Genomic DNA, 27,515 nt, shown 5'->3' on the forward strand with positions numbered 1-27,515 from the left:
CGGACAAACCAAAGCCGTATCTCATAGCTCGGACAAACCAAAGCCGTATCTCATAGCTCGGACAAACCAAAGCCGTATCTCATAGCTCGGACAAACCAAAGCCGTATCTCTCGTGCACCTGTGGGTTATTTTACGCGTTTCACAAACAACAACACAATCACACAACTTCAGGCCTTTAACTTACTTGTCCCCTGGTTCGTTGCACTGCCGGGTCCCGTCAATCCACCTCTGTCAGACGAAGGCAGACCTAAGATGCTGGCCCAGCGAAGAATTCTCTTCCCAGGACTTTCTCCTCCAGGTCCTCCTAGTGGACGCTGGCTTGTCGACAATGCAGCACGTCCTTCTTCGTCAGACAGATACCGGGTATGAGGGGTCCCGGGTTTCGGCACCAAAATGTTAGAGATTTGCTCACTCCAACTTATTTTGCAAGAACCACACGGAAGACAAGCAAGTTCTTTTAGACACCTGCAGGTGGAGAGATCACTCGCTACAGGAATGAAATCTGGAGCCTCTCCCAACTGCAAAGGCATATTTATTAAGAGAAAGAGTGGGGGTAAGAGTAGACTGAATAGGAAGCCCTTGTGCTCTAGTCAAAACATATCAGGGGATGTTTTACGACCTTGTGTAGGATGAGACAAGGTAGGTTATTTATTACCAGTTGCATTCCAACATAATCATACGATAAGGATAATTTGAAAAACCCTAACAGTTGTCTTCTCTTTTCCCCAGCCTGTGAACATCTACCGCGAGGTCCATTTTCACTGCGAGCTCTGGAACAATTCAGTTCAGTATTTGAACCACAGTCTCCCGGAGATTTTCATCCCTCGTTTTCTTAATACCTCTCACTCGAAAACATGACCTCATGCTATAGCATTGTTGTTCAAAGAGTTTGTTCTTCAATTCTTTGTTTTCGTTCAGCACACTGGTATCCTCCTTTAGTCCATCTATTTCCTCCGAGTTGACTTGCACGGTCTTAGTTAAGTTGGCAATCATGGCAGCGTTCTGCCTATTTTGTTCTCTGATATCGTCTAACTGGCACTCAAGCTCAGCCACACGATGTCCCAACATAAGTATTGCTTCAAGAATATCATTGTTGGTAGCTTGGTCATCCTCTTTCTCCTCAGAAGTCTTAGCCTTCTTCTTCTTCATCGACTTACTTGGTGTTGCCGGCCGGCGTGGAGCCTGGTCCACGTTTTGCCTGCGTCGTCACGTCCATTGAACAATAGTCATGTTCGTTGTCCTTCATTATTCCTGGCGTCTTAGGTCTTGGAGAAGCAAGATGTTTTAATGTCGCCGGTTTAAGCAACTTTTACGCGTCAATCGTTTTACTTCGGGTGAAGTAAAGTAAGGTTAAACAATAAAAATTTGCAGTTTTAAGGGAGCTTCTCAAAAACGCGGTGACGACTCCGCCATCTTTCCCATTGATTCTCCACTCGGGAATGTTATACAGTGTATAGTATACACTACAATTTCTTATTTTTTCTGTTAGAGTTGTGCACACTCCAACTTATTTTGCAAGAACCAAACAGGAGACAAGTAAGTCCTCTTAAGCACCTGCAGGTGGAGAGTCCATTCGTCGCTGTCTGAACAGCGATGATCGAATGAAGTCTGACTCAGGCCTCTTGCAGGAGCATTTTTATTGAGAGAAACAGAGTGGAGGTGAGAGTGGACAGGTTTGGTGAACCCCCGGCCTCTGATAAGATCAGAGCAGGGGGTGTTTTACACTGTTGTGGGAAACAGAACAACTTTGATTGCTTCCCCTGCAGCTGGTCAATCAAGCAGAGGAAGCAACCACTTCATCTTACTCTGCATTGTGAGGGCAAGACAAGATTGATTTAATCATTATAGTTTACATTCCAACATAATCCTACGATAAAGATAACCTGGAAAACCCTAACATTTTCTTTGAATGTTCTCAGAGTAATTCATAATCAGCAGTTGCCCCAAACACCGGCCACCGAATGGCGAACAAGGCCTGATTGACCTGGACGACGATTCGTTGACCCAGCTCGCCTCAACGGCGCTGCAAGTCTGAAGACACACGACAGAAGAAGAAGAGTAATTCAAGTTAGTGCATTACATTCATTGTCTATCTTATACGTCATGTGTTCATTCACTCTCAGCGTGTTTTTTCAAACGGTGTGCTCTCAACCTGCCCTGGTCAATGCAAAGGGTTGAAAGGCACACTTTGCTTTCAGAGTGAGCGTTATGGAGCCTATGTGTGTGACGGGCAACACAATGAAAGACGTCAGGAGCGATCAAAGTTAGTTTGATAAAAAGCCAATCTCGTTGATGCTAATAGTTATATAAAGATACTTTTAGGTCGAAATTAACTGTCACAACTATTTTAACAGTTTGAATTACAATTTCGTTTATTTGTTTTTCGACTAAACGCGAACATTTCAGAACGAACGCGAGACTTGTTTGTTTTGGTTTCCAAAACAAAACTGAAATTTATTCGTTTGGAACATGATTAATGATAAAATTTCCGGACACGATTATGATTATCATGATTATTCCAACTTCCGGCGGGGTATATTTGACCCCCCCGTCGACCCGGAAGCAGACGCTAGTCGCGAGCTGTTTCCCGTCGGTGGCGTAAAGATGGCTGACCAGGGCGCCGCAGATCCTGCTAATAACAACAATAAAGATGACTCCGCGGAGGGAACCATCATTAAAGTCACCGTTAAAACACCCAAGGACAAGGAGGAAATCGCCATCGCTGAAGATTCGTCCGTCACACAGGTTTGAGACGGCTTTTCCGGGGCCGGTGGCAGGCGCGTGCGTGTGTCTGCGGGGAGGGGGAAGAGAAGCGAGCGTCGTGCCCACAACTTCAGCTAACCAGCTAGCCTCCTTAGAATGGACGCCGTTCTTACCGGCAAAGTGCGACACTGTCGATATAGTATTATTTTTCTCCTTTTACTAGAGCCTCCCATTTTCAACAAACGTGTAGCGGGATCATGAGTAAGCGTACTTAACAGTAACATATTGCAACGTTTGAATGTGCGCTGTGGCTAACCGGTTAGCTGCTATGCTACCTGGGCTAAGTCAACGCTAGCTAGCTGTGTCGTAAATAGTGTCAGCTGACGCTTATGTTTTAAACTGGCCGATGGTGCGAAACACTGTTGAGGCCGCCTTTGAATGTGTTTTGGGGCTTGGACAATTGCCTCCGTCTTGCTGCGAGTTTCGGCCAAGCAAATGGGCGGCGTTCGTTTGAGTCTGGAACATTCTCCACTGTCACCGCCACTTACTGAGTCATGGCTCGTTCAGCTTCCCTGGGAATTGTTGCTCGCGACCCACAGGGCCCGTTGGCTCGACGACGTGTCAAGCGCAGTAACACAGCATCACTTGGTTATTATTATTCACGTAATGGAGCAGATGTAAACATCTGGTTGCATTCGAGCATCGCGAAGTTGCTGGGCTGGGTTTTAAGTCGTCCATGCAGTGCAAGAATCCTCTGAAAATAAAGACGCCCCCTCCCGCATATATATAAAAATAATAATGCATACAGTGACAGTTTAGACTAGGAATTTACTGATGGCAATGGATGAAACGGTACAAAGTAGAATAAAGTGCTGTAAACCATTAACGCAGGTCAGGGGTCATCTCGATTGCCCATGATTGTCTTGTTCTGGCAGCACGGTGTTGTCACGGTTAACATGGCATGATAATGTGACTCAAAAGGGCCAAAGTCATCACGACATGTGAATTTGAGAAGAGATTCACTTGCTGTCATGTCCATGTTCCGTCACTATGGCAGCAAGCACAAACGGTGTTAATCATGAAACAGCATTCCAGGTTTGGGTTTGGGACTGAGCCCATGGTCTGTCTTTCAGTTCAAGGAGGAGATCTCGAGGCGCTTCAAAGCCAAGCAAGACCAGTTAGTGCTGATTTTTGCCGGCAAGATCCTAAAGGACGGCGACAGCCTCAGCCAGCACGGCATCAAGGATGGCCTGACGGTGCACCTGGTCATCAAGACAGCACAGAAGTAAGATGGCGCATTGGCCAAATTGTAGCCACGCAGTGTTGTTTTCCACTCGTATACATATATAGAATATGAATAATAATACAATCTAAAAAATAATGTTGCACTCTCAGATTTTTTTTTCACGTTATTTGGCCCGTAGGGCCTCAGACGGAGGCAGCACCTCGGCCTCGAGTTCCTCGCCCACGCCAGCAGGAAGCGCTGGCGCCCCCAACACGGGCACCGCAGCAGCCTCCACGGCAAGCTCCCCCCAGCTGCCTGCACAGACGCCAAACCTGCTGAGTGAGTTGGCTGGTTTCCTGTGAGTGTCTCTGCGCGAATGTGCAGTGGCCTTCACCGGCCTCCCCTTTGATTCCCCGCAGTGGGTTTTGGCGAACTCTCTAACCTGGCGGGCCTGGGCATGGGCTCGGCCAACTTCATGGAGCTCCAGCAGCAGATGCAGCGCCAGCTCATGTCCAATCCGGAGATGCTCTCGCAGCTTATGGAGAACCCGCTAGTGCAGAACATGATGTCCAACCCGGACCTGATGCGACAAATGATAGTGTCCAACCCGCAAATGCAGCAGCTGATGGAGCGCAACCCAGAGATCTCGCACATGCTCAACAATCCTGAGCTCATGAGACAGGTGGGCGCGAGTCGTGGGGAAGCACCCCATCCACCTGTGCTGCTTTTGACTCCTTGTCCACATTGCGTCCCTCGCCGCAGACCATGGAGCTCGCTCGCAACCCAGCCATGATGCAGGAGATGATGCGCAACCAGGACCGGGCTCTCAGCAACCTGGAAAGCATCCCGGGCGGCTACAACGCCTTGCGCAGGATGTACACCGACATCCAGGAGCCCATGTTCAGCGCCGCCAGAGAGCAGGTAAATGAGATGCCAGAAGAGTTTCTCTTCTTGGAGCAAAACAACGTTCACATCATGTCAGGTAGCAAACTTTTCAACCATTCCGACTTCCAGCTGAAGTCCACATTTCACAAGCAAAAATATCCCTCAAGAAAAATGTCGCACTTTCTCATTTGCCATAATGCCACATTCACCTTAAGTCCTGCGTTTCCGTTAAACATCTTAAGCATTGCCAATTTGAATGGCTTGACATTGAGGGGGTCTCCCGCTTGAACCTTTTCCCCGGGCAGTTTGGCAACAACCCCTTCTCGGCCCTTGGCGGCGGCTCAGAGTCAGGCGTCCAGCCGTCGCGGACGGAAAACCGCGAGCCCCTGCCCAATCCCTGGGGCCCGCCCAACGCCTCCACCCCACCGGAGAACGGCAGCGGCTCGGCGGGAGGCACGGCCGCCCCCGCCACCAGCACTAACCCCACCGTGTCCAACCCGTTGGGTGTCAACCCTGCCAGTCTTGGAAACGGTACGATGGTGACAGTCATCAGAGGCACCTGTCCACTGAGATCATGTCTTTGTTTTGTTTTTCCCTCGCACCCAGGAATGTTCAGCAGTCCGGGCATGCAGAGCCTCCTGCAGCAGATCTCGGAAAACCCTCAGCTCATGCAGAACATGCTCTCTGCTCCTTACATGCGCAGCATGATGCAGTCACTGTCCCAGAACCCAGAGCTGGCCTCCCAGGTGGGTACCTGGTCATGAGAAGACTCGAGAACAAACTTAAAAAGTTTCTCAAGCCACGCCTGAAAAACACACAGTCGTCATTTTTAGCTCAGTAAGCAATTTGGAGAATTAAGAACTTGCCCCAGACATTGCATTATTTTCCTACGCTCTCACCCAGAAGAATCGTCTGTGTCTTCCCAGGTGATGATGAATAACCCCTTGTTTGCCGGAAACCCACAGCTGCAAGAACAGTTCCGGTCTCAGCTTCCCATCTTCCTGCAGCAGGTAGCACGGGCGTTTTCTTGTGCGTTGCCTCCGAGCTGAGCTCACTTTGATGGCTTGTTTGCTTCCAGATGCAGAACCCCGAGGCGCTGTCGGTGATGACCAACCCGCGTGCCATGCAAGCGCTCATGCAGATCCAGCAGGGCCTGCAAACGCTGCAGACCGAAGCGCCTGGCCTCATGCCTAGGTGAGCCCCACAAGCAGACGCGCGCGCTTGACAAGCAACATTATAGCCACATTTCTTTTTGGCCGCAGCTTGATGGCAGGTGGCATCCCCGCCGGAGGCAGCACGCCCGCCGAGAACCCCGCGTCCTCGCCCAGCAGTGCCGCAACGCCGCCAAATGTCACTCAGCAACAGCAGCAGCTCATGCAACAGATGCTCCAAATGTTTGCCGGAGGAGGCGCAGCGGTACGCACGCACGCACGAACAGCATCCGCAGGTTGTAGTTTGCCGAGATCCAAGGGTGATTTTGCTTTTTCTCCAACGACTTACCCCGGGCAGAACCAGACCCCCGAGGTGCGCTTCCAGTCGCAGCTGGACCAGCTGAACGCCATGGGCTTTATCAACCGCGAGGCCAACCTGCAGGCCCTCATCGCCACCGGAGGGGACATCAATGCCGCCATCGAGAGACTCTTGGGCTCGCAGCCCTCGTAAAGACACGCATGCAGACACACACACACACAAACACACATACATACATGCACACACATTCATACATATATACATACAATACATACATACATATATACATACATACATACATACCAGTGCCCTGCATAAACACGCTCACACACACCACATCCACAGACTAAAAGTATCGCAAATCGCTCCCCAAACTTTACAAAGACACTTTGGGCAAGATGTGACACCTTGATTTTGCGCCATTCCAACATTAAGCATCATCCACCCTCTGTTTCGTCCATTACTTGGCAATTGTGGGACGGACGGCCTCTTGCTTGCAGAGCTCAAAGTGCGCGGCCTGACGCCATGCGCCAGCAAACCAAGGTGAACAAATAAATGTTCCTGCGACTTCCTGTTTTCTGTTCTTGATCAAAGCATGGTTGCGGCGTTCCAAGTGATGCCCTCCACATGTCGTTTGTCATTCCTGGGGGGAGGGGGGGGGGTGCTTGTGTGTCTTAGGCACTGCTGCTGTGCCTTTTGTGCCCCCCCTTACAACGCGAGACCCCCAGGTTTTGTGTGTATTAAATTCGCACAGCCGCATATTACAGGATTTTACAGACGCAAAGAGTGGAAACAATGAAACAAAATGAGCTTTTCTTTCTTTTCAATCTGAAAGTTCCTTTTTTTTGCCGCATTTAAATTAATGAATGAAATCTGTTCAATCAGTTGGATTTACAAAACAATTCTAGTATGGGGGCTTGCCTGCCATACGTTTTAAGAAAAAGACGAATCTAGCCCTAGATCTATTTTGTGCTCTCTCCTTTGGAAACTCTCAGCATTGTAGTTGTAACCATGGCAACTGCTTCTTCAGCTTTGCTTTGTTTGTTGACCTCGCCTGAAAACGGAGAAAAATAAATTCATATCCCAATTGAACATGTTGGAACTAACTTTTAACGGTACTGTCCTAAAAAAAATTAAAATGAAACATGGTCAAAACGTGTCTGCGCCCTGTCTTGGTTGGTTCCGTCAACCTGGTACCTGTAAAGCTGCAAAGAGGCGGAGCAACAACTCACCTGTGCTAAAATTTTTGTCACGTTAAGCAAAAGACATAATTACAAAAAATATTTTTTTAAATTTTTTCCATCTTTTTACAATCTTAATTCTCTACATTTTCTTCAAATAGCTTCATTTGAACAATGAGAGCTAAGCGACCCAACCAAAAGTGGCAGCTAGCAGCGCCTCTGTGTGCCTCGGGCATGTAACTACACTTTTTAATTGCGTTTGTTTAGTGGAGAAGAGTGAATGAAATACATTAGAATGCAAACCAAAACGGTCTTCAACAACGCGTGTCCACTGCTGATATGGAGGTAATCTCCAACAAAGGTGCGTCCGCTTCGGTCCTGGCAGGCGTGCCACCTGTCGGGCCAGCTTCCCGAGCCGTTCTACCGGTTGAGCCTACACCCCCCCCCTTCAAACCACCGGCAGCCTGAGATAAAGAGGGAAGTGCGGTCGGACCGGTTCCACCTCAGTACTCTCCCTGGTGTGGAGGGAGAGAAACCAGAGGGCTGGATGTAGTATTTACTCTGTCGGAGGGGGGGGGGGGCTTCTGATGTCGAGTAGGAAGCCTGAGTGAGCGATTGCGGGATGGGCTCGGACGACACATACAATTTTGTTTTCAAAGGTGAGTTCGTGCTGACTGTTTTTGTGTTGTGGTGACTGAACTACTCAACGTGAGCGCTTGGGCTTTTGGAGACCCGATGGCATGATTGGCATTTAAATTGTGTGTGTGTGCGTGCGTGCGCACATGTGTCCCCAGTGGTTCTGATCGGCGAGTCCGGGGTGGGTAAGAGCAACCTGTTGACGCGCTTCACCAAAAACGAGTTCAACCTCGACAGCCGTACCACCATCGGCGTGGAGTTCAGCACTCGCACCGTCCAACTGGACAACTGCACCATCAAGATGCAAGTGTGGGACACGGCCGGACTGGAGCGCTACCGCGCCATCACCTCGGCGTGGGTCCACGGTACAACGTGGTGCACGGTTGTGGAGATCAAACGTTACGGCGAAGCGTCATTTGCTTCAGGTATTACCGCGGCGCGGTGGGCGCCCTGCTGGTGTACGACATCAGCAAGCACCTGACGTACGAGAACGCCGAGCGCTGGCTGAAGGAGCTCTACGACCACGCCGACCCGCACATTGTGGTTATGCTGGTGGGCAACAAGAGGGACCTGGAGGACCTGCGCACCGTCCCGGCCGACGAAGCCCGGGCCTTTGCAGGTGCATGCGCGCTGACTTCCTTGTAGTTTTCCCACCACTTGAGTCTTGGAACACGATCTTACATTTTTGTCTGGACACAACGTTACAACTTTTTGAAAATGACAATTTCGGTCTCTCGCAATTTGCCAATATTTTCAAATGTTTTCTTTTTCTACATGGCACCTCTCTGGTCACATGATCTCCCCATCCCATTGGTCTGCATTCAGAGGGCAAGGGTCTGATGTTCATGGAGACGTCAGCGTTGGACTCCTCCAACGTGGAGGCGGCCTTCATCGACGTTCTGACGGGTGCGCTCCACTCGTCTTGTTTGCTGCCGTCGAAATTTTGTATTCTTATCTTTTTCTCCTCACTGCACCCCGCAGCGATTCATCGCAAGGTGTCCAGCCGAGAGGTGACGCGGGGCTCCATCAGCGCCGTGACGCTGTCGGGGACGGTGCGGCCCACCAGCGAGGTGCAGGAGGAGCAAAGGCGCTGCTGCAAGAGCTTGTAAAAAAAAAAGAAGCTGTTTTTTAGATTCTTTGGTCGCCTTTTAACGATACAGTGGTGCATTGAACTTGCGAGTTTTTTATTTCGTGACCACGCTCGTAACTTCAAATACAAATCATCTTCACCATACAAATGAATGGAAGTTTTATAAATCCCTTTCAGCGGCCCCAAAAAACAACAAAAATGAGTGAATTATGTTTTTGAATCAAAAAAAAAAAGTATGTATAAACAGTTTTCTAATTTAAAATGTAAAACAATGTAAAATGTATATTTATTTTGAAATGCAACATCAGATTTCAATAGAAACTCTCTCGGTGGACACCAGAGGTGGTCATGTTCTTCGGGACTGGTCTGGTCTAACGACAGCTAACGAATTTATTTTGATTATTTTTTTAAATTAGGTGCAATGACAATAAAATGTGCATATTTCAGAGGGCTTTTATTTTGAGTGGACTCCACCGCTGTCAGTGAAAAGGCGGTGTTGAAAACTGTTTAAAAACAATGATCCTTGAAGCAAAACTCGTTGCATTCAATTGTAGCATTTGACCGGACACATTTGTTAAATCATGACAGACTCCGGGAATGAAGTGGATTAGGGTGAATACCGCATTCCTAAATGTTTTTGAAGCTTCCCTCGTTAAACACACTTTGTTCAATTAATCCGGATCGTTATCAAGCTATCGCAGAACGTGAGGATGAACTGATCTTTTGAGTTTGACACCTGTGATGTATATTATTTCAAAATAGAAACATTCAAAGTAATAAATACTTGTCAGGCGTGGAGCAGGGAGAGGACTCGAATGCAGTTTCCAAAGTCCAAAGATGTGTTTATTTTCTCCAAAGGCAGTACTAACAAATAGCGCATCAATATGACGGAAAAAATGGGGAAACTAAGGCGCCTCGAACCGAGGGAGAAAAAAGGGAAATCAAAGCGCCTCGAACCGAGGGAAATACTATAACGAAGATATCTATGTAACCAAGTTAACACAGGTGATCAAAGTCGTTCAAACAAGGCTTCTACGGGGAACTCGAGGATTTCGTGATCGCTAGTGTGCTTAGCAAGGCAAGACGCACTGGCTGCACACGGGGAAAGGCGCGGGTTATATGGACACAGAAGGAGGGGAACACAGGTGAAGACAGTTGGTCATTGGCACAGGTGCACACGCTTGGAATCAGGGAGTCACGTGACCGGACGCATAGGGTAGGAGAGGAAATTTACACAATAAAACAGGAAGTAACCAGGACAACACATGGCAGCATGACAAATACTGTTTGTAAATGAATTATACAAATACACGTATCAACATTAAAATTGATACATCGATAAAATAATTCAGAGAATAAAAGCATCAAAAGGTACATTCTACAAAACTATTTAAATGATGAAAAATTAAAAACATTCTTCAAAATTGTTGGGGGCGCCCTCAATCGCGCGGTTCACCCCGGAAGTGACGCCTATTCCATGTTACGGCCAATCAGCGTTCCAGGCACACATTTAAAAATCTTAAGTATGTTAGGCTTTTTGCAGCGGTCGTCGACTCGGCAATACGGTAACGGTTTCCTTGTACATTGGATAAAACACACTTCTTGTTCAAGTAGGAAATATTACTAGAAAAATGTGGTCGATTTTCAAGCGAAATTGACTGCTTTGCAAGACGTTTGTCCTGATGCTAACAGAAGCTATAGGAGCTGTTGTCCTTTCGGCCATTGTGAGCGTTGAAGTTGTGTTTTGGCATTTGGATGATTTTCCTGTCTTGTTGCGTCTAAAGAACCATGGTGAAGGAACGAATCCAGAAAAATCCAGCTCGGAGCACTCTGGCTGAAATTATGAACAAAGTGAAGGAGACGCGTAATAAGAAGCTGGCCCAGGCCGCGGCGTGCAACATGGGGAAGAGAACCAGACTTGCCCACAACAGTAACACCAGTCGCTCATTAATTTCTGCTTGTCATTAGTTTTTAATAGATATAATAACATGAATATTTTATTCAGTCCTTTACAAAGAACATAATTGCTTTTATTGTAAAAAACAACAATCCTTCCGCGTCGTGCAGTATTAACCCAGTGTGTGTTGTTCTTGTGGACATTAGGCAGGATGGCGCCAGGCGACCTTCTGGCCGCGGTGCAAAAAAACAACACGTCGCTGGCGATTGCACTGCAGACCGAGAAGGAGATGGTGCGACAGGCCAAAGCTGTCATCTTGCAGCTGATGATGGAGCGGCAAGCCCTCCAACTGCAAGTGATAGTACTCAAAAGGAGACTCCTGGAGCAGCGGGCCCTCGCCACTGCATCCACACTGGTAATCGGCGTCCTTGCAACAACTTGGTTAAGAATGTTTTCATAATGATAAGTCTCTTCAAATGGTGTTTTGAATCAGGCTGAGGTGTCACAGTTGCCCGTGGAAGTGGCAGAGTTGCCCGTGGAAGCAACGGTGGCTCCACCATGGTACAACTTTCTTTCAGTGTACATTTGAATAAATATCGTCTTTCTAACTATGCCTGGTTGGAATTGTGTAGGAGAGAAAGTATTGGTGAAGGCAGGACTGCTGACGTTTCCCCGATTTGTGCAGGTACACACACAGTAAGATATTGTGCAGAACAATTCATTTTATGTCAGACAGGAGAACTTACTAGATAGAACTGCATACGTATGTGTTGAACTTAAAGTCAAGTCCCAATGATCATCGTCACACACACATCTGGGTGCGGTGAAATTTGTCCTCTGCATTTAACCCATCCCCATGTGATTTTGATCCATCCCCTGGGGGAGAGGGGAGCAGTGAGCAGCAGCGCCGCCGCGCTCGGGAATCATTTGGTGATCTAACCCCCCAATTCCAACCCCCAATGCTGAGTGCCAAGCAGGGAGGCAATGGGTCCCATTTTTATAGTCTTTGGTATGACCCGGCCGGGGTTTGAACCCACAACCTTCCAGTCTCAGGGCGGACACTCTACTACTAGGCCACTGAGCTAGCAGATTTTTCCTTTCTTTCCGTGCAGTTAATTTATTTTGGTATAGAGTAATTTCAGTAATACAGTTTACTATTTGGATAGAAAAAAGGATGACTCGGTGTATTCTTTGTGTGAAGTTAATCTGTAGATTCACTCAAAACTCAGCTAACAGGACCCTGTAGAATGTGTTTAAAATGTCAGTTTTGTGGAGGGGACTGAGTGCAGGTGTTGTCACCCAATGGCGCTTATTTTTTTCTCCTTTAGTATTACTTTTTGGTGGGGGCAGGAGATGCTTACTCTTATGTGTTAGTACAATAACAACCTTTGACTGTGTTGACAGAGTCTCCTAAAATGGACGTCCGGTCTGAATATGTCCAAATGGCTCTGCCTCCGACGGTGGTGGTGAGGCCAAAACACAATGGTGGAGAATGCAAGAGCAGAAGGCGGTCTAACTGCATAGGTTCCATGGGCGACATGAACTTGGAAGCGCTCAAAGAGAAGCACCCCGAGCAACGTGAAGAAGCCCGGGAGCTTTTGAAGGTGCAGGTGGACGATGGCATCCACATGCAGAAATCTGAAGCGCCCGTGAGGGTTGGCAAACCGGCACGGCTCAAAGCGAAGGGGTCCATGCACAAGCCCCCCAAGCGAGGATGCCAACCAAGGCGAGCCCCTCTCAAAAAACCTTGTGAGAACCCCAAGAACCAGGAGTGCTGCGCGCCACGCCCCGAGCAGCTTAAAACCTCGCTGGGCTCGGACATTTTTGACTTCACATGCGAGGAGGCTGTTCACCGGACGCCCTTCAAGGGCAAGTTGGACAGCTTTGAAGACCCCGCCGCAGAACCCCCGGCTCCGAACTCTGGCTCACCATGTTCGCCATCCTCTGAGTCGGAAGATGACCTGTACATACCCAAGAAGGCCAGAAGGGGACGCTGGCCCCCTGAGACCGCCAAGATCATCAACACGCGCAGCAGGCGACCTCCCAACACAAACACCGGTCAGCATCCACGTTTTGATACTTGACTTCAGTTCTGTGGATGCCTTACCATGGTGACGACGACAAAATTAGGTGTTGGTGTAGTTTTGTAGTTGACTCCTTAGCCAACACAATGTAGACGGTTGAACAAACCTGAAAATTGCTAACATTATATAAATGAAGTTAGCTCAACATGTCTTCACAGAAGTCCTGCACCAGGGTATAGTGGCCACCGCTGTGCCTTCAGTCAGCACCCTGGCGGAAGCCGACAAGACCATTGATGGCATCCTCTCCAGTTTGGAAGACTCCCTCTGCCAAAGTCAGCCTCCGCTTTCCCCTTCTCCACAGTGGCAACACCAGCGAGTGACTGTTCGCAAGAAACGTATGTTGATATTAGTGATGCCCATTTGTCCACTGTTTAGCTTGTGTTAACTTAGCATTCCCCTCCTTTTTTATCTGGGAATCACCCTGTGCATGTCTCTACTTCTTATTGTTCTTCTCCCCGCGCTGCCATCACATCTCTCCAGGTGGGCCGGGTGGGTCTGCTCTGCACGTCGCCGCCAATCGAACGCCGCGGTGTCTCGGCTCTGATCTGAGTGACGTGACCAATGTGTTGCCTGCAGACCACCACGTCTTCCCACGAGCACGCCGACGCACCCTGGTGGTGGACTACAAGGAGCCTTCGTTGAACAAGTACGTTGATGCATGAATAAATTGATTTTCCAAATGAGCGCCAGTCAATCGTTTGCCTTTTTATTGACCAAACAAGGCAGTGTGAAAATGATGCATAGCTTCTTTTATTCAACAGGAAACTCCGGCGTGGGGACAAATTTACTGACTTGCAGTTCCTCTCGCCGAGCTCGCCCATTTTTAAGACCAAGTTGTCAGGCAGAAGGTCCCGAGAATCCGCCCGCGCAACACCCAAACCAGACAAATTTAATGAGCCATTTGTCAGATGTCGTGAACACTTTTAGTTGAAATGTGGTCTCTTTGCAATTTGTAAGTTGATCAACACGTGTAAATAATTAAAATAAAGTTTTTTCTTTTTCTTTTAAATAATTTTTTTGTAAATAATAAAAGCAGTTTTTTTCTTGTAAATGGACAGCATTAGTTGCATTAAGTGTAAAAACTAAAACAAATAGTTATAACCTTTACTTTTTTAAAGATTTTACTTCATTTAATTAGTAACTGTAAAGATCATGGGCAGTCTTCAATTAAAAGATGCCAAGATGTCTGTGGAAATTGCAACATAAACACATTGATTTTTTAAAATTTATTTTGTAAATTGGCAACAGTATTCATACAAAGCCCATGATAATTTCACTTGAGTCTTGGTGTTGGAGCCTAATTAGTTCCCTATATTGATTGTATTAATGTCATTATTTGTGGTCTGGCCTATGAATTATTTCTGTTCTATATGTGAAGCCAGATAGGGCCAGTGCTAGTCAGGTCTCCTCCTTTGCAGCCACCTCCTACCTATAATGAGGGAGTTAGGACAGGTGTGTTTTCCTTTGGCTTTTCTTGGTTTTGAAGGAGGAGTAGTGATACAGTTTTTTCAACCACTAAGATTACTAAAATCATTACTAGATTGTTTTATTTTTCTTATATGAAAGTCAACCCGGAGATTTATGTTTAATGTAAATAAATACCTTTTTTGGATTGAAGAACTATCTCCGCGAGTGCTTTTTGGTTTAGTGGGTTTAAGACTTCCTTACAAGCTACTCTTTTATTTTTGTGGTGACAATTTTTGGAATACAAGGGTAGCCAGAACAAGTTGAATAAACTTCACTGAAGACTCGAAAGAAATTAATTCGGAGAGTCCGTGGATCCAAGCGATCACCCGCTGTCAGACGAGGAAGCCGTGAGTGAAAACAGCTGTTCAGCTTTATGAATGAAAGCGCTGCTGTGCTACAAGGAAACAATTGGGACTGTGGAATGCAAAGTTGCGTATTGTGGATGCAACAAAACGGAATGATGGAATGATGTTCAAGGATGAACTAAACGGAAATTGAAGGAATTTGTGTCGTAACCTGTGAGGATGTCGGACACACTTGAGAGTGTAATTGAGCTCCCCGCACCTGGGGAAGACGTGTGGAAGTCGCGCTCTGCCTCACGCAGAGCCAGATTGGGGGCATGCACTAGGAAATTAAATGAAATTAAGGCTTTGATGACTGATGTTGGAAATGTTGATAAAGTCTGTGACGCATTTGAATAGTTTAAAGGAACTGTGGATGAATTTACAAATGCGCACGAGTCTCCGCAAGAACTCTTAAGTAAGGAGGAAAAGGAAAATGATTATTATGACTGGTATGAACCCAAGATAACTAACCTGAATTATTTCATTAAAGAAGTGGAAACATGGAAAAGAGAAAGTGCACAGTCAAAGATTGGACCACAGGACAGCATGTCAAATGTATCACGCAGATCAAATGTATCACGCAGATCAAAGTCTGGCGCTGCCTCGTCAGTCTTCTCAGCATTAAAGAAGGCCAAGGCAGATCAGGCTGCTGTACTGGCACGAGCTGCTGCATTGAAAGAAAAACAAACTTTGCTGATGGAGGAATTAAAATTGAAATCAAAGATGGAAAAATTTGAGTTGGATGCGGACTTTGCTTCATCAGCTGCTAAAATTAAAATACTCCAAAGTGATGATGAGGGGAGCCAGGAGGCCCCAGATGATGCCATGAATGAGTATTATGATTCTCACCATGAACCAGAAACAATGGAAAACAATGTGGAATTTGTGCAATTAGGTGCCATACTCAAAACCCCACTCCAGCAAACCATCTCAAATCTCAACAGGCCTCCACCTTCCCGCTCAACCAAGGGTGTTAATGCTACCCCTGGTAATTTGGATGTAGTTATTCAAAGACAAAATGATACAGCAGACCTCATTGTCTCGCAAAGTCAAAAAGTCAAAGTCAGCTTTATTGTCAATTTCTCCACATGCCAAAGACACACAAAGAAACCGAAATTTCGTTCCCCCCTATCCCACGGTGACAAGACATGGCTCACAACAGACAAACAAGTAACAAGTATAACAAAAGCGTGCTGAATAAATAATGAATAAATAACACAACAATAAATAAATAAATAAGAGGAGCAGCAAAATGTATCTAAATTACCTGTGAAAGAAACTCATGTTTTTGATGGTAATCCATTGGCATATCAGTTGTTTATTCATGCATTTGAACACTTGATTGAAGATAAAACTAAAAATAATCAAGACAGAACAGATCACTTCTGGTTTGCCTAGAGATCTGGTTCGCAGCTGTTTGCACATGGGAGGAGGCAGGGGCTATAAGGAAGCAAGAGACCTGTTAAAAGAGAACTTTGGGAATGAAATAAAGATTTCTGCTGCTTACCTGGAGAAAGCTTTGAATTGGACAGCGATTAAAGCTGAGGATGGGAAAACGATGCATGCATATGCAATGTATGTAAGAGGATGCTGTAATGTAATGCAAGACAGTATTTAGAGGAACTTGAGATCTCATCAAATCTAAGATTAATTGCATCTAAACTGCCCGACAAGCTCAGGGAAAAATGACGGTCCACAGCCTATGAGATACAGCAGAGAACTGGAAGTAGGATCAGATTCCATCACCTTGTGGATTTTGTGGAAAAACATGCTAAGATGCTTTTGGATCCCTTACTTGGAGACATTCAAGACCAAAACCCCGCAAAAAGGCCCATTCAGAGATTCCAACCAAAATCAATCAAAGGTAAAAACAGCAGTTTTGCTACCTCAGTGGCAGTGAACACACAAACAGAAAACACTGTAAGCTGTTCCACCAGTAACCCTTGAAACCTCACCCAATTTTAACATCTCTTCCTGTGGATTCTGCCAAGGGAGACATGCTCTGATTGATTGCTCACTTTTCAAAGCAGACGCACATGACAACAAGGTCGGATTCCTAAGAAGTCATGGACATTGTTTTGGTTGCCTGTTGAAAAGTCATTTAAGCAAAAATTGTAAAAGGAGATTAATGTGCCATGTCTGTCAAATGAAGCATCCTACTGTACTCCATATTAACAATGCAATAATTCCCAAACAGACAAATCAAACGACAAAGGCCATTGCTGAGACAGAAAAGACCCCCATAAGCAGCGCTCTTGTTTCAGCAGGCAATGCAACTGGGACCAGCACTGGCAATTCTTCCTGTCAGAGTTAAGGTGGCAAAAGGGGACAGGTATATTCAAACCTATGCCTTCCTTGATCCCGGCAGCACGGCAACGTTTTGCACAGAAAAATTAATGAGCCAGCTAAATGCAAAAGGACGCAAAACAGAAATACTTTTGCGAACAATGGGGCAGGAAAGGCCGGCAGGGACCTATAAGGTCAGAGGACTCGAGGTGGGGGACTTGGATGGTTGCACGTATCTAGACCTGCCAAAAGTTTACACACAAAGTAGAATCCCTGTCTCAAAGGAAAACATTATCGCACAAGCTGACCTGAAGAGATGGCCATATCTCAGTGGCATCCAGTTAAAGGAGATTGAGGCGGATATTGACATCCTCATTGGAATTGATATTCCTCGAGCAATGGAGCCGTGGAACATAATTAACAGTCATGACAACGGACCCTATGCAGTCCAGACCTTACTAGGATGGGTGGTAACCGGACCACTCAATGTTGACTGTGTTGCAGAATCTGGGCCCATTGCAGTGGCAAGTAATAGAATATCTATTGTTGAGTTGAATGATTTACTCATCAGACAATATAACCAGGATTTCTCTGAAAACATGTATGAGGAGAAAAATGAGATGTCAGTTGAGGATAAACGTTTCATGGAGATTGCATCCAGCTCAGCATTCCTTAAAGATGGCCATTATCATATACTACTGCCCTTTAGCGATAATGCCAAGGTCATGCCTGATAACTATCATGTGGTAAAAGATCGCACACTGCACCTTGTGAAAAGGTTAACGAAGAATAGAACATATGCAGAAGAATACACCTCCTTTATGGAGGACACTCTCAAAAAAGGTTATGCAGAAAAGGTTCCACCTCAGCAGTGTCACAGAAAGGATGGGCATGTGTGGTACATCCCAAATCATGGTCTTCACCACAAACGAAAGCTCAAGCTAAGGGTGGTGTTTGACTGTACATCCTCCTTTTGAGGAAAATCACTGTATAAAGAGCTTCTCCAAGGTCCAGACTTAACAAACACCCTCATTGGAGTGCAGTTAAGATTCCAACAAGAACAAATCGCAGTTATGGCAGACATTGAGGCAGTGTTTTATCAAGTTCATGTTGAAGAAAAGGACAGAGACTTCCTTAGGTTTTTGTGGTGGCCAGAGGGTGATATCAGCAAACCACTTTGTGTTTACAGAATGAAAGTTCATCTCTTTGGTGCTATATCATCCCCTAGCATTGCCAATTTTGCCCTGCATCAAACTGATGATGACAATCAGAACCACTACTCTGATGAAGCGATGAAAACAATCAAAAATAACTTTTATGTAGATAATTGTCTTTGCTCTGTGGTCACAACTGACCAAGCCATCAAGCTTGTCAAAGATCTAACTGAAGCCTGCAGCCAGGGAGGTTTCATATTGACAAAATGGGTCTGTAATAACAATGAGGTGTTAACAAACATTCCTGTACACCACAGAGCAAAAACAGTCAAGGAACTGGAACTTGATAGAAAAAGGCTGACGGAGCAAATCTCAATTGAACCAGCACTTGGAATACACTGGAACACCCACAATGACACCTTAAGCTTTAAAGTTACTGTAAACAGCCGGCCTGCTACCAGAAGAGGGATACTCTTCACTGTAAGTTCCGTTTATGACCCTTTGGGTTTTCTCTCTGCTTTCATTTTGAAAGCCAAACAACTACTCCAGGAACTCTGCAAATCAAAGTATGGATGGGATCAAGTTATTCCACAGGACTTTGCAAGACCCTGGCAGAGATGGGTTAGACCAATTACGGGAGTTTAAAGTATCTAGATGCATAAAGCCTAAAAACTTCAACCCAGTGGAAACCGCCGAGCTGCATCACTTCTGCGATGCAAGCGAGTCAGGTTATGGTGCAGTAAGCTATCTGAGACTTACAAATTCCCAAGGTATAATTCATACCTGCTTCCTATTTGGAAAAGCCAGTCTCCCCTCTCAAGCAGATCACCATACCCAGGCTTGAACTTACTCCTGCAACATTGTCTGTAAAAGTGGATCGAATGCTGAGGAGGGAGCTGCAATTACCACTCAATGATTCAACTTTCTGGACAGATAGCACATCTGTATTGAAATACATCCACAATCAAACAAAGAGATTTCAGACATTTGTATCCAACAGAATTGCAGTAATCCAGGATCTCTCCCATCCAAGCCAGTGGAGATACATAAATTCAAAAGACAATCCAGCCGACAATGCCTCACGAGGGTTGCATGTGGAATTGTTCCTCAGATCAAAATGGCTGTGTGGTCCTGAATGCCTGAGCAAAGACAAAAGGACACGGCCAAAAGTCACACAAATATCAGCAAATGACCCTGAAGTGCAAAAAGAGGTAACTGTTAAAAGTGTGGAAAAGGGGATTGTTGGATTTTGTCCACAATTTAGGGAGCGCGTTATCTGTGGGGCCGCCAATGAGTGAGAAAAATAAATATAGATAAAATTCATACCCAGACATTTGAAAAAGATGGAGAGTGGAAAGGCAATTGGCCTAGACGACATTCCAGTGACAGCATGGAACTATCAAGGAGAGATTGCAGGGGAGATTTTTAAAAAGCGAGAAGTTCCCCAGAAAGGTGTTGACTTCTATTTCTTAATTCAGACCACGGCGATGCGCAAAACTGTAGTAGCTACAGAGGTGTTGTTATGTTGATTAAGCAAAGCATGAAGTTATCGGAAAGAATGTTAGAAGCGAGGCTTGGAAATCTACTGGCCAAAATAATGGAGAGTGTGGCAGAGACAAAGATAGGACATGCAGATGGTTGGTGGTACAGAAAGATATGGAAACGATCGCTCTGCAGTCGCGGCCCCTAACAGGAGCAGCCGAAAGAAGTGGAAGATGAGAAAGAAAATGTGAAAGAGAAATATAAACAAATAACGAATTACATACGTAAAACAAATAACGAAATACATACATACATATATAGTACATACATATAGACAGACATTGAACAATTGCCCATTCGGTCACTCAGCCCTTCAGTCAGTCACTCAATGAATCACTCAATCAATAAACCAACCAATCAATCAATCAACCACCCAATCAATCAATCAATCAATCAATCAATCAATCAATCAATCAATCAATCAATCAATCAATCACACAGGTGTTAACTAATTTGTAATTGTATTGCAAGCAATTTAAACTCTAATGGAATATGATGATGTCCATATCTGTTTTATCAAATTCTAATCCTACTTTACCTTTGTATAAGGCACAGGTGTCAAACTCAAGGCCTGGGGGCCAGATGCAGCCTGACACATGAATTTATGCGGCCCGCGCAGACAAATTGTGCTTTTTACTCACGTGTCATTACTCGAATTGCAAATTGTCTTCACTTTTAATAATATTTGATTTTTAAATATTAGACCGGTTTTTATTTGTCTGATTTGAAAGCAAGTTACTTGCCAGTTTGTTTTGTAGCTTTTACTCTATATAATATGAGGTGCTCACACATTTATTTGGGTAGGACAGTCATACCGGTTCTCCGAAAGGAGCTATGACTACACTGCGGCCCGTGAACAAATGAGTTTGACCCCCCTGGTACAAGGGATAGCCTTCTCATTGGTCAATCACGTATCTTAAATCATGCTTTTCCTCCTTTGAAGCGACTATGTTCTTCAAACCCAAACGGCACCCTTTTATAGGGAAAAAACTTGTCGAATCTATTTGTTCCCGACATAATACTTCCGCAATCATCTTAAATTTGTTCAGTTTATCAATCCCTTCCATTGTTTATCCTGCAAATGAATCACGTGAATAATGTGTTATTCAAACTTTAACGTTCATAATCCACCTGTTCCCAATTTGTTTATTATAAGCTATTTTGAAACTCTTCACACTTGTTACCAGGCTTTGGCTCCATCTCATGATGTTGTCTCCCATTCACTTCATTTCTGCCGAGCTGCTTCTTCTCCTCTGTCCAGCATGTTGAAGACTTAAAAACCATCAAATCTGAAAACACTTAAAATCTCACAATTCCCCCCTTTATTTTATTTATTTATTTTTTTTTCTACCTCCCCCTTTTGACACATTGTTAAAAAGTAAAAATAACAATGTCCATGGTGACATACCCACCGCCAGCTGGACTTTGGTGTACCTCCAGATTCCATCCTAGCCTGGAATCACCAATTCTCAGTCCCTGAAACTCGACTGGCAGCATCTCACATGGCTGTATGAACAAAAGCCACCACCCACCTGTAGCTGCGCATGCAGCTCTCCGTACAATAAACATCCATAATACCAAAAAAAAAAAAAAAAATTCATAATGATAAAAATAATAATCCACACACGGGCACATGTCAAACGCATGAAATAGAAAATTGGAGCCTGCCGAGCCTGTCATGAAACCGATCACATTTACAAACTCATTATGAAAAGTAAAGGGTTAGTTGTTAATGCATGTTCACAGACATGACACAAAATTCTCCAAGACTGCAGTTGACAACCTGCAAAGTAAACGCAAGTTTAACAAATAAAGCACAATCTGCTCCCTGGGTTGCTGTTAGAGGCTGCAATACAATTAGGTAAAACATCAAAACAAAGCAAGTCATCACAAATTCCGTCACATACATTTCGTCACACTGTCAGGTAAGTCCAGAGTTGTTGTCATACACTGTCTTGGCTCAGAGTCTTGATTGTCAATGCTGGTAGAGTCACGTCTGGTCACAATCTTGAAATGGGCCTTCTCCATTGAAGTCTTTTGTTGTCAATGGTGCCCCAGAGTCATCCTAAACCCATATTTAGTCCAAAATGAGCCCTGATCAATCTTGCTTTTTCAAATCTGTGGTATCTCTATATTTTTCAGGTGAGAGGAATGTTATCCTCTGCTGTGATCACAACACCCCAACCTTGAATCATGTTAACCATTCACAATACACAAACCCCATCCCAAGTACAGACTTGACATTCATACAGCATTACAGACAAACTGTCATCCCACAACACACACATAAAACATACAATATTAAATTGTAAAAAGAACCCTCCCTACGCAAAATTTTCTCCTCAATTAAAATGTCCCTTTTTTATTTTAAATCCAAAATTAATATCTAATTGTCTGGTCTCCTGTCCTCACATCGTTTGCCAATATGCATAATACTGGAACATGATTTAACTCCCCATTTGGTTTGCTCACATCTCACACTTAGACTATTTGACACTTTGTGTTGAGCTGTAACTTCAATATTTCCACCTTCCCATATTTCTTCCACTAAACAGTTCCATTTTGCTTTGAGTTTAAATTCATCCCTCCAAATAACTACCTCTGGCAAAGAACCAAACATTTTTAGAGCACTCCCTTTTACTGTTACCTTGTTCCTTCATTCATCAAGCATTACTGACCCTCCTAAGAAATAATGATACTGAAAATAATGTTTAAAAAATATACACAGCTTCCTCCTGCCACTTACACTATAACCTTGGATTATCGTTCTCATTTTTTGTTGATGCCAATTCTTAGAATTAAAAAGAAATACTTACTCTTGATAATTGAGTCACGCTATATAACACATTTTGAAAACCTTCTTCCATGTTCCCCCTTTGTACCTATCAAAACCAATTAGAAATATTTTTGCTGTCATGATCATCATTGTGGCCCTCACACTTATTGTTCTTGTATTTTAAATTGGCAATTTTTGTACATTTGGAGCCCTTTGAGACTTGCTTGTGGGCTATATAAATAAATTTGAATTGCCTTGACTTTATTATTATTCAACTTCTTCTGCATTCTTCTTCCTTTTATTTTATTTTTATCTTAACTACTTCCACATAATTCATTTGATTTATTCCATTACATTTTTAACCTCCTAGATTCAAATTCAAATTTCACATCCTCACTTCCAACATTGCGGTAAAATTTTGCAAAATTTCTTTTTTTCCCTTAGTTTTCCTTTTTTCTTTTTTTTTTTTTTTTCCACTGACTCGACCCATTTCAATTTTTCAACGGTTCATCCTATTCCAAAACTTCTCACTTGTGGAAAATTTCAAATTTTCAACTTTAAAATTCATGCCCAATTTTACAAAATTCTTTCTATATTTTTATCAATTTTCTAGCCAATTCAACACGTTCCAAATTTAAACATAATCTTGTAGCTTTCCCCGAATTTTTATTCAGCCTCTTCGCTTTCACACGCAATTTCTACAGAAATGAATAATTCTAGTTATTATTGTTAATCATGTGTGGCCCTCGTAAGGACAAGCTGCACCAGTAATGGATGGATGGATGGATTGTTAATCCTAACCCCAAGTGCCTTTCATAAATTGCCATTTAAATCAATTGTCGCAAGGGTCATGTCATTGTATTGGTTATTTAAAGCCCTACTGTATTACTATTTTGCTGACTATCCAGAATTCCAACTTTCTTATGGCCCCTCACCCCTTCAAGCTGAAATATGCATCCTATAAATCAGTCGCAGTGGATGTGTAATTAAATTCTGTTGTTTTGATACAGGTCAATTAAGTTTAGCAATTCAGCCTTCTGTTGCCCGAATCCAAATTTTCACTGGTCCAATTATAAAATTTCATTATTTCAGTTAGATTAATTATGTCTTCGAAATGCTAAGTTACATATAAAAATTTATGATTCGAATGATTTAATTTCTATTGATCAATGTCCACTTTACAAAGTTTCTGATCACGCTGTCGTATAATTATAATTGCATCTTCACTGTCCATATCTATGTATTTTGTTTTTTATCCCCGTTTCAGTGTCAATAAGCAGCCTTATTATTCCCTCTTTTATCAAAACTCCTCAGTTATGTCTGCCCCAGCACCCAAACACACTTCCATCCCTTTTGTCCCACACTCCACCAACTTTGTAATGCTTCAGCAGTCTTTAGCAATGTGTCCAGATTGACTTTAAGTGACTTGTGCAAGTCTTTAGCAGCCTCTCCTCTTAGATTCTCATGATGATGATTCAGGGCTGGACCGTCCGCCATTCTCAAATGCGTCCATCTTGTCTTTGTTCTTTCAGTCCATTTTCTTTTTGATCTGCAACTGTGTGTATTTCACCAACTATATGGTTCTTGTCCTGTGAAGAGCTGTGCTTGCCCCCTTCAAGCATGATAATAGTTCCTGTTGTTCTCCCAAAAGTCAAAGGTGTCTCATGACCAGGGACAGTCCTCTGTTGATTTTGAGGCAGCCAGTAGAGTACAAGGACTCAGTTCAGGACTTGTGCCATGCTCTAGGGCAGAACACACTGGGACACAAATTTTACAAAACGATCTTCGTGTTATCAATCTTCCTGTGTAGTATTTGTTCCTTACACCCCAAATCTTCCCATTAACATATTGTATCCTATCAGTTGCGCACACTCATCATCTTACTATCAAGCCGCCCTTATCAAAAGCTTTTTTTTTTTGTAATCCATCCACCCTACCCATTAACACGGCTAAAATCCTTGTTCCAGTGTTTATCATCAAATAAAGTTCCGAAATCCTTTGTAATAAACTGTAATGTAATTTAACAATCTACCAACATGGTTGTATATGCGGTGAATGTTATTGTTCAATCTATAGGTCAAACAGCGCCGGTGTTCCAAATATGACACTCCTCCTTGATTTAACATCTCATAAGTTATTATTGTCAGCAGCGCTAAAGGATAGTGCTTGGAAGTGAATGTCTTATCGCCCAATTTAAAACACATGCCACATTTGAGCTAGTATTCATTCCTTTATTTATTTCCCATCCTCATGTTAGCTGGCATGTGTCAGAATTAAAATGGAATTTTGCTTTTAATTTTAAGTCTTTCAAAATTGCGATATCCTTACTGCACCGAGATAAACTGTTAAATATATCTTTAAAAACAAACAAAAACAATCTATGCTCCTGCACAGACTCTTAAAAGTGGCACCCAAATGCCAGATTGCAAATCAAACCACTCTCACTCTCACATTTTTGATAAAACAGTCTACTTATCTAGACACTGTCATCACATACGAAATAATGGCCTGCAAATTAAATATAATGCTGTGGTCCCTCAAAACATGTGACTAGGATTTGGACAATTATTAACCCCCATCAATTGATCAATTATCTCCTCACTAAATTCCTAGCCTGTTAACCTATCTGCATAAAGAAGACATTTACAATGCAGGGGATAAGAGAATAACAAGGAACACCTTAACGATAATGTTAGGGTTTTCCAGGTTATCTTTATCGTAGGATTATGTTGGAATGTAGACTGTAATGATTAAATCAATCACGTCTGGCCCTCACAATGTAATGATTAAATCAATCACGTCTGGCCCTCACAATGCAGAGTAAGATGAAGTGGTTGCTTCCTCTGCTTGATTGACCAGCTGCAGGGGAAGCAATCAAAGTTGTTCTGTTTCCCACAATAGTGTAAAACACCCCCTGCTCTGATCTTATCAGAGGCCGGGGGTTCACCAAACCTGTCCACTCCCACCCCCACTCTGTTCCTCCTAATAAATATGCCCTTGCAGGGAGGAGACTTTTAGACTTCATTCGATAATCGCTGTTCAGACAGCGACGAATGGACTCTCCACCTGCAGGTGTCTAAAAGAACTTGCTTGTCTCCTGTTTGGTTCTTGCAAAATAAGTTGGAGTGAGCAAATCTCTAACAGATAAACACAAGGAAAACCTAACAATAAACAAAATAAACCCAAACCACAATCAAAACCAAATAAACTAGGCCCATGACCTATGTAGACCAACACAGTACTCCAAATATTTCCCCATTAAAATTTAAGCCTTTTTGTGTAGAGCACCATTGATTTCTAATCATTGACCTAATTTTATCCTTAATTTAATCCCAATCACGAATGCCCACTACTTAATACTTTACTTGGTGTTCTTTTGATAAAAAGTGCCCCCCTTGCAATGTCATTTTTATTTGTTGTTTTTAACTCTAAGTGATTCAAATCTTTGACTTATCCTTACATGTGTCCTTGTATAGTCTTATGTCATAACCAATCAATAATTCCTCCTAAATTTAAAATCTGCAATCATAATTTAATTTTATCCAATTCTACAATGTATGTTCTCTCTTACTCTCACATTTTTATGAGGGCTGGGCACTCTCCTCGTTGGACGAGTTTCTGACCACAACCCTCAGATTATTCTATCATTTCTAATTTTTACATTTAACAATGCAAATCTGATAAACCATTGCCTAGCACACCGTTTCCGTGCACCAATTTAACGCAATTCCATCCTTTATAACGAACTGATACACAAAGACAAACATGCACATAAACAAACACACGGGCCCACAACATAGACATAACAATCTTCCCAGCTGATAACAAGGGTGGGGTGGGAGGCAACTGAAGTGCGGAGAGCCTCGCCACCAATGTAACCCCCCACCTCTGTCCAAAATATGCATTTGTGCCCACCTGACCGTTTGGCCCAAATTTTAGACCCGCACCCTTTTGAAAACAAAAATGGTTACAGTTTAACCCCACCACACAATGGGATATAACCTTCATGCTAATTAAATATACATTCTTTATCAAATTCTTGTTAAGCCATTTTTCTGACTCCAACTCTCATGCAAAATCAAAATAAAATCAACAATTTTATACAAATCAACTTATTGTTCTTCATGAACCACAAATCATCACTTCCATCCCATGAACAGCACCACAACTAATCACTCACTTCTTCAGCTGTGCCGCTGTCCCATCTGACAGCCAAGCCTGCTTTCCACACAATATCATCATAGACACACTTCAACAATTATGTAGCGACCTGGTTAACCCAGTTACCCTTCGCCCTAGACAACAATATAAGTCTCTAAGGTCGCACTATTGAGGTCGCCAGGCATCCGTCCTGCTATATCAGCGATGCCTTCACCATTTTTTTTTTTTTTTTTTTTTCACGAGTCCCCGACTCGTATTGGTGGCCTGGCCGATCCAATCGACCCCGACCTTAGGCAACAGTATAAGTTCCTAAGTGTCTACTATTGAGGCCACTCAGGTGCCCATATGCTAGTCACTGGCATCCCACAAGTTCCAGCGGTGTGAGCGCCCTTTGCTGATCAAACAAAGTCCTCACCACCTTTCTCTTAATTCACCATCCCAGATGTCCCTCGCCTTAGACAGCCCTATAATGTTCTAAGGTCACATTATTGGAGTCGCTCGGCATCCGTCCTGCTATATCAGCGAGGCCTTCACCTGTTTTTGTATTTTTAATTTTTTCCACAAATCACTTTTACCAAGTTCCACACAAACATACACTTCTATACAACCACCAT

General features: G+C 43.9%; 3 protein-coding genes and 1 long non-coding RNA gene across 4 annotated transcripts; 3 read left to right on the plus strand and 1 right to left on the minus strand.

The window, feature by feature from the left end:
- Positions 1-2,549: 2,549 nt before the first annotated feature.
- On the plus strand, positions 2,550-7,438 carry ubqln4 (ubiquilin 4). The gene is made up of 11 exons (XM_049750835.1): positions 2,550-2,745; positions 3,837-3,988; positions 4,128-4,267; positions 4,348-4,610; positions 4,691-4,849; positions 5,119-5,344; positions 5,420-5,559; positions 5,740-5,823; positions 5,892-6,007; positions 6,076-6,229; positions 6,323-7,438. The coding sequence occupies exons 1-11, from the start codon at positions 2,605-2,607 to the stop codon at positions 6,473-6,475; spliced, it is 1,728 nt and encodes a 575-aa protein (XP_049606792.1). The 5' UTR covers positions 2,550-2,604; the 3' UTR covers positions 6,476-7,438.
- Positions 7,439-7,952: 514 nt separating this feature from the next.
- Positions 7,953-9,636, plus strand: LOC125986919 (ras-related protein Rab-11A). The gene is made up of 5 exons (XM_049750877.2): positions 7,953-8,123; positions 8,259-8,454; positions 8,526-8,719; positions 8,926-9,006; positions 9,082-9,636. The coding sequence occupies exons 1-5, from the start codon at positions 8,087-8,089 to the stop codon at positions 9,207-9,209; spliced, it is 636 nt and encodes a 211-aa protein (XP_049606834.1). The 5' UTR covers positions 7,953-8,086; the 3' UTR covers positions 9,210-9,636.
- Positions 9,637-10,609: 973 nt separating this feature from the next.
- On the plus strand, positions 10,610-14,226 carry sgo1 (shugoshin 1). The gene is made up of 9 exons (XM_049750843.2): positions 10,610-10,755; positions 10,975-11,120; positions 11,294-11,502; positions 11,581-11,648; positions 11,720-11,772; positions 12,492-13,145; positions 13,330-13,506; positions 13,652-13,817; positions 13,933-14,226. Exons 2-9 carry the CDS (start codon positions 10,979-10,981, stop codon positions 14,096-14,098), a joined length of 1,635 nt encoding a protein of 544 aa, XP_049606800.1. The 5' UTR covers positions 10,610-10,755; positions 10,975-10,978; the 3' UTR covers positions 14,099-14,226.
- A 5,118-nt stretch (positions 14,227-19,344) lies between these two features.
- LOC125986933 (uncharacterized) lies at positions 19,345-22,619 on the minus strand. Its single transcript, XR_007487817.2, has 2 exons — positions 21,149-22,619; positions 19,345-19,561 (listed from the first exon to the last, which is right to left on the minus strand). It is a non-coding gene; the product is annotated as an uncharacterized lncRNA (long non-coding RNA).
- Between the last annotated feature and the right edge of the window lie 4,896 nt (positions 22,620-27,515).

Source organism: Syngnathus scovelli, chromosome 19 (assembly GCF_024217435.2).
Source record: "Syngnathus scovelli strain Florida chromosome 19, RoL_Ssco_1.2, whole genome shotgun sequence".
NCBI lineage: Eukaryota > Metazoa > Chordata > Actinopteri > Syngnathiformes > Syngnathidae > Syngnathus > Syngnathus scovelli.

Coding starts and splice junctions, on each gene's coding strand:
- ubqln4 (XM_049750835.1), top strand. CDS start 2,605: ATGGCTGACCAGGGCGCCGCAGATCCTGCTAATAACAACAATAAAGAT. Junction 4,268..4,347: donor ACAGACGCCAAACCTGCTGA/GTGAGTTGGCTG, acceptor GATTCCCCGCAG/TGGGTTTTGGCGAACTCTCT. Junction 5,345..5,419: donor CCCTGCCAGTCTTGGAAACG/GTACGATGGTGA, acceptor CCTCGCACCCAG/GAATGTTCAGCAGTCCGGGC.
- sgo1 (XM_049750843.2), top strand. CDS start 10,979: ATGGTGAAGGAACGAATCCAGAAAAATCCAGCTCGGAGCACTCTGGCT. Junction 11,503..11,580: donor TCGCCACTGCATCCACACTG/GTAATCGGCGTC, acceptor GTTTTGAATCAG/GCTGAGGTGTCACAGTTGCC. Junction 11,773..12,491: donor CGTTTCCCCGATTTGTGCAG/GTACACACACAG, acceptor CTGTGTTGACAG/AGTCTCCTAAAATGGACGTC.
- LOC125986919 (XM_049750877.2), top strand. CDS start 8,087: ATGGGCTCGGACGACACATACAATTTTGTTTTCAAAG. Junction 8,124..8,258: donor ATACAATTTTGTTTTCAAAG/GTGAGTTCGTGC, acceptor ATGTGTCCCCAG/TGGTTCTGATCGGCGAGTCC. Junction 8,455..8,525: donor TACCGCGCCATCACCTCGGC/GTGGGTCCACGG, acceptor CATTTGCTTCAG/GTATTACCGCGGCGCGGTGG.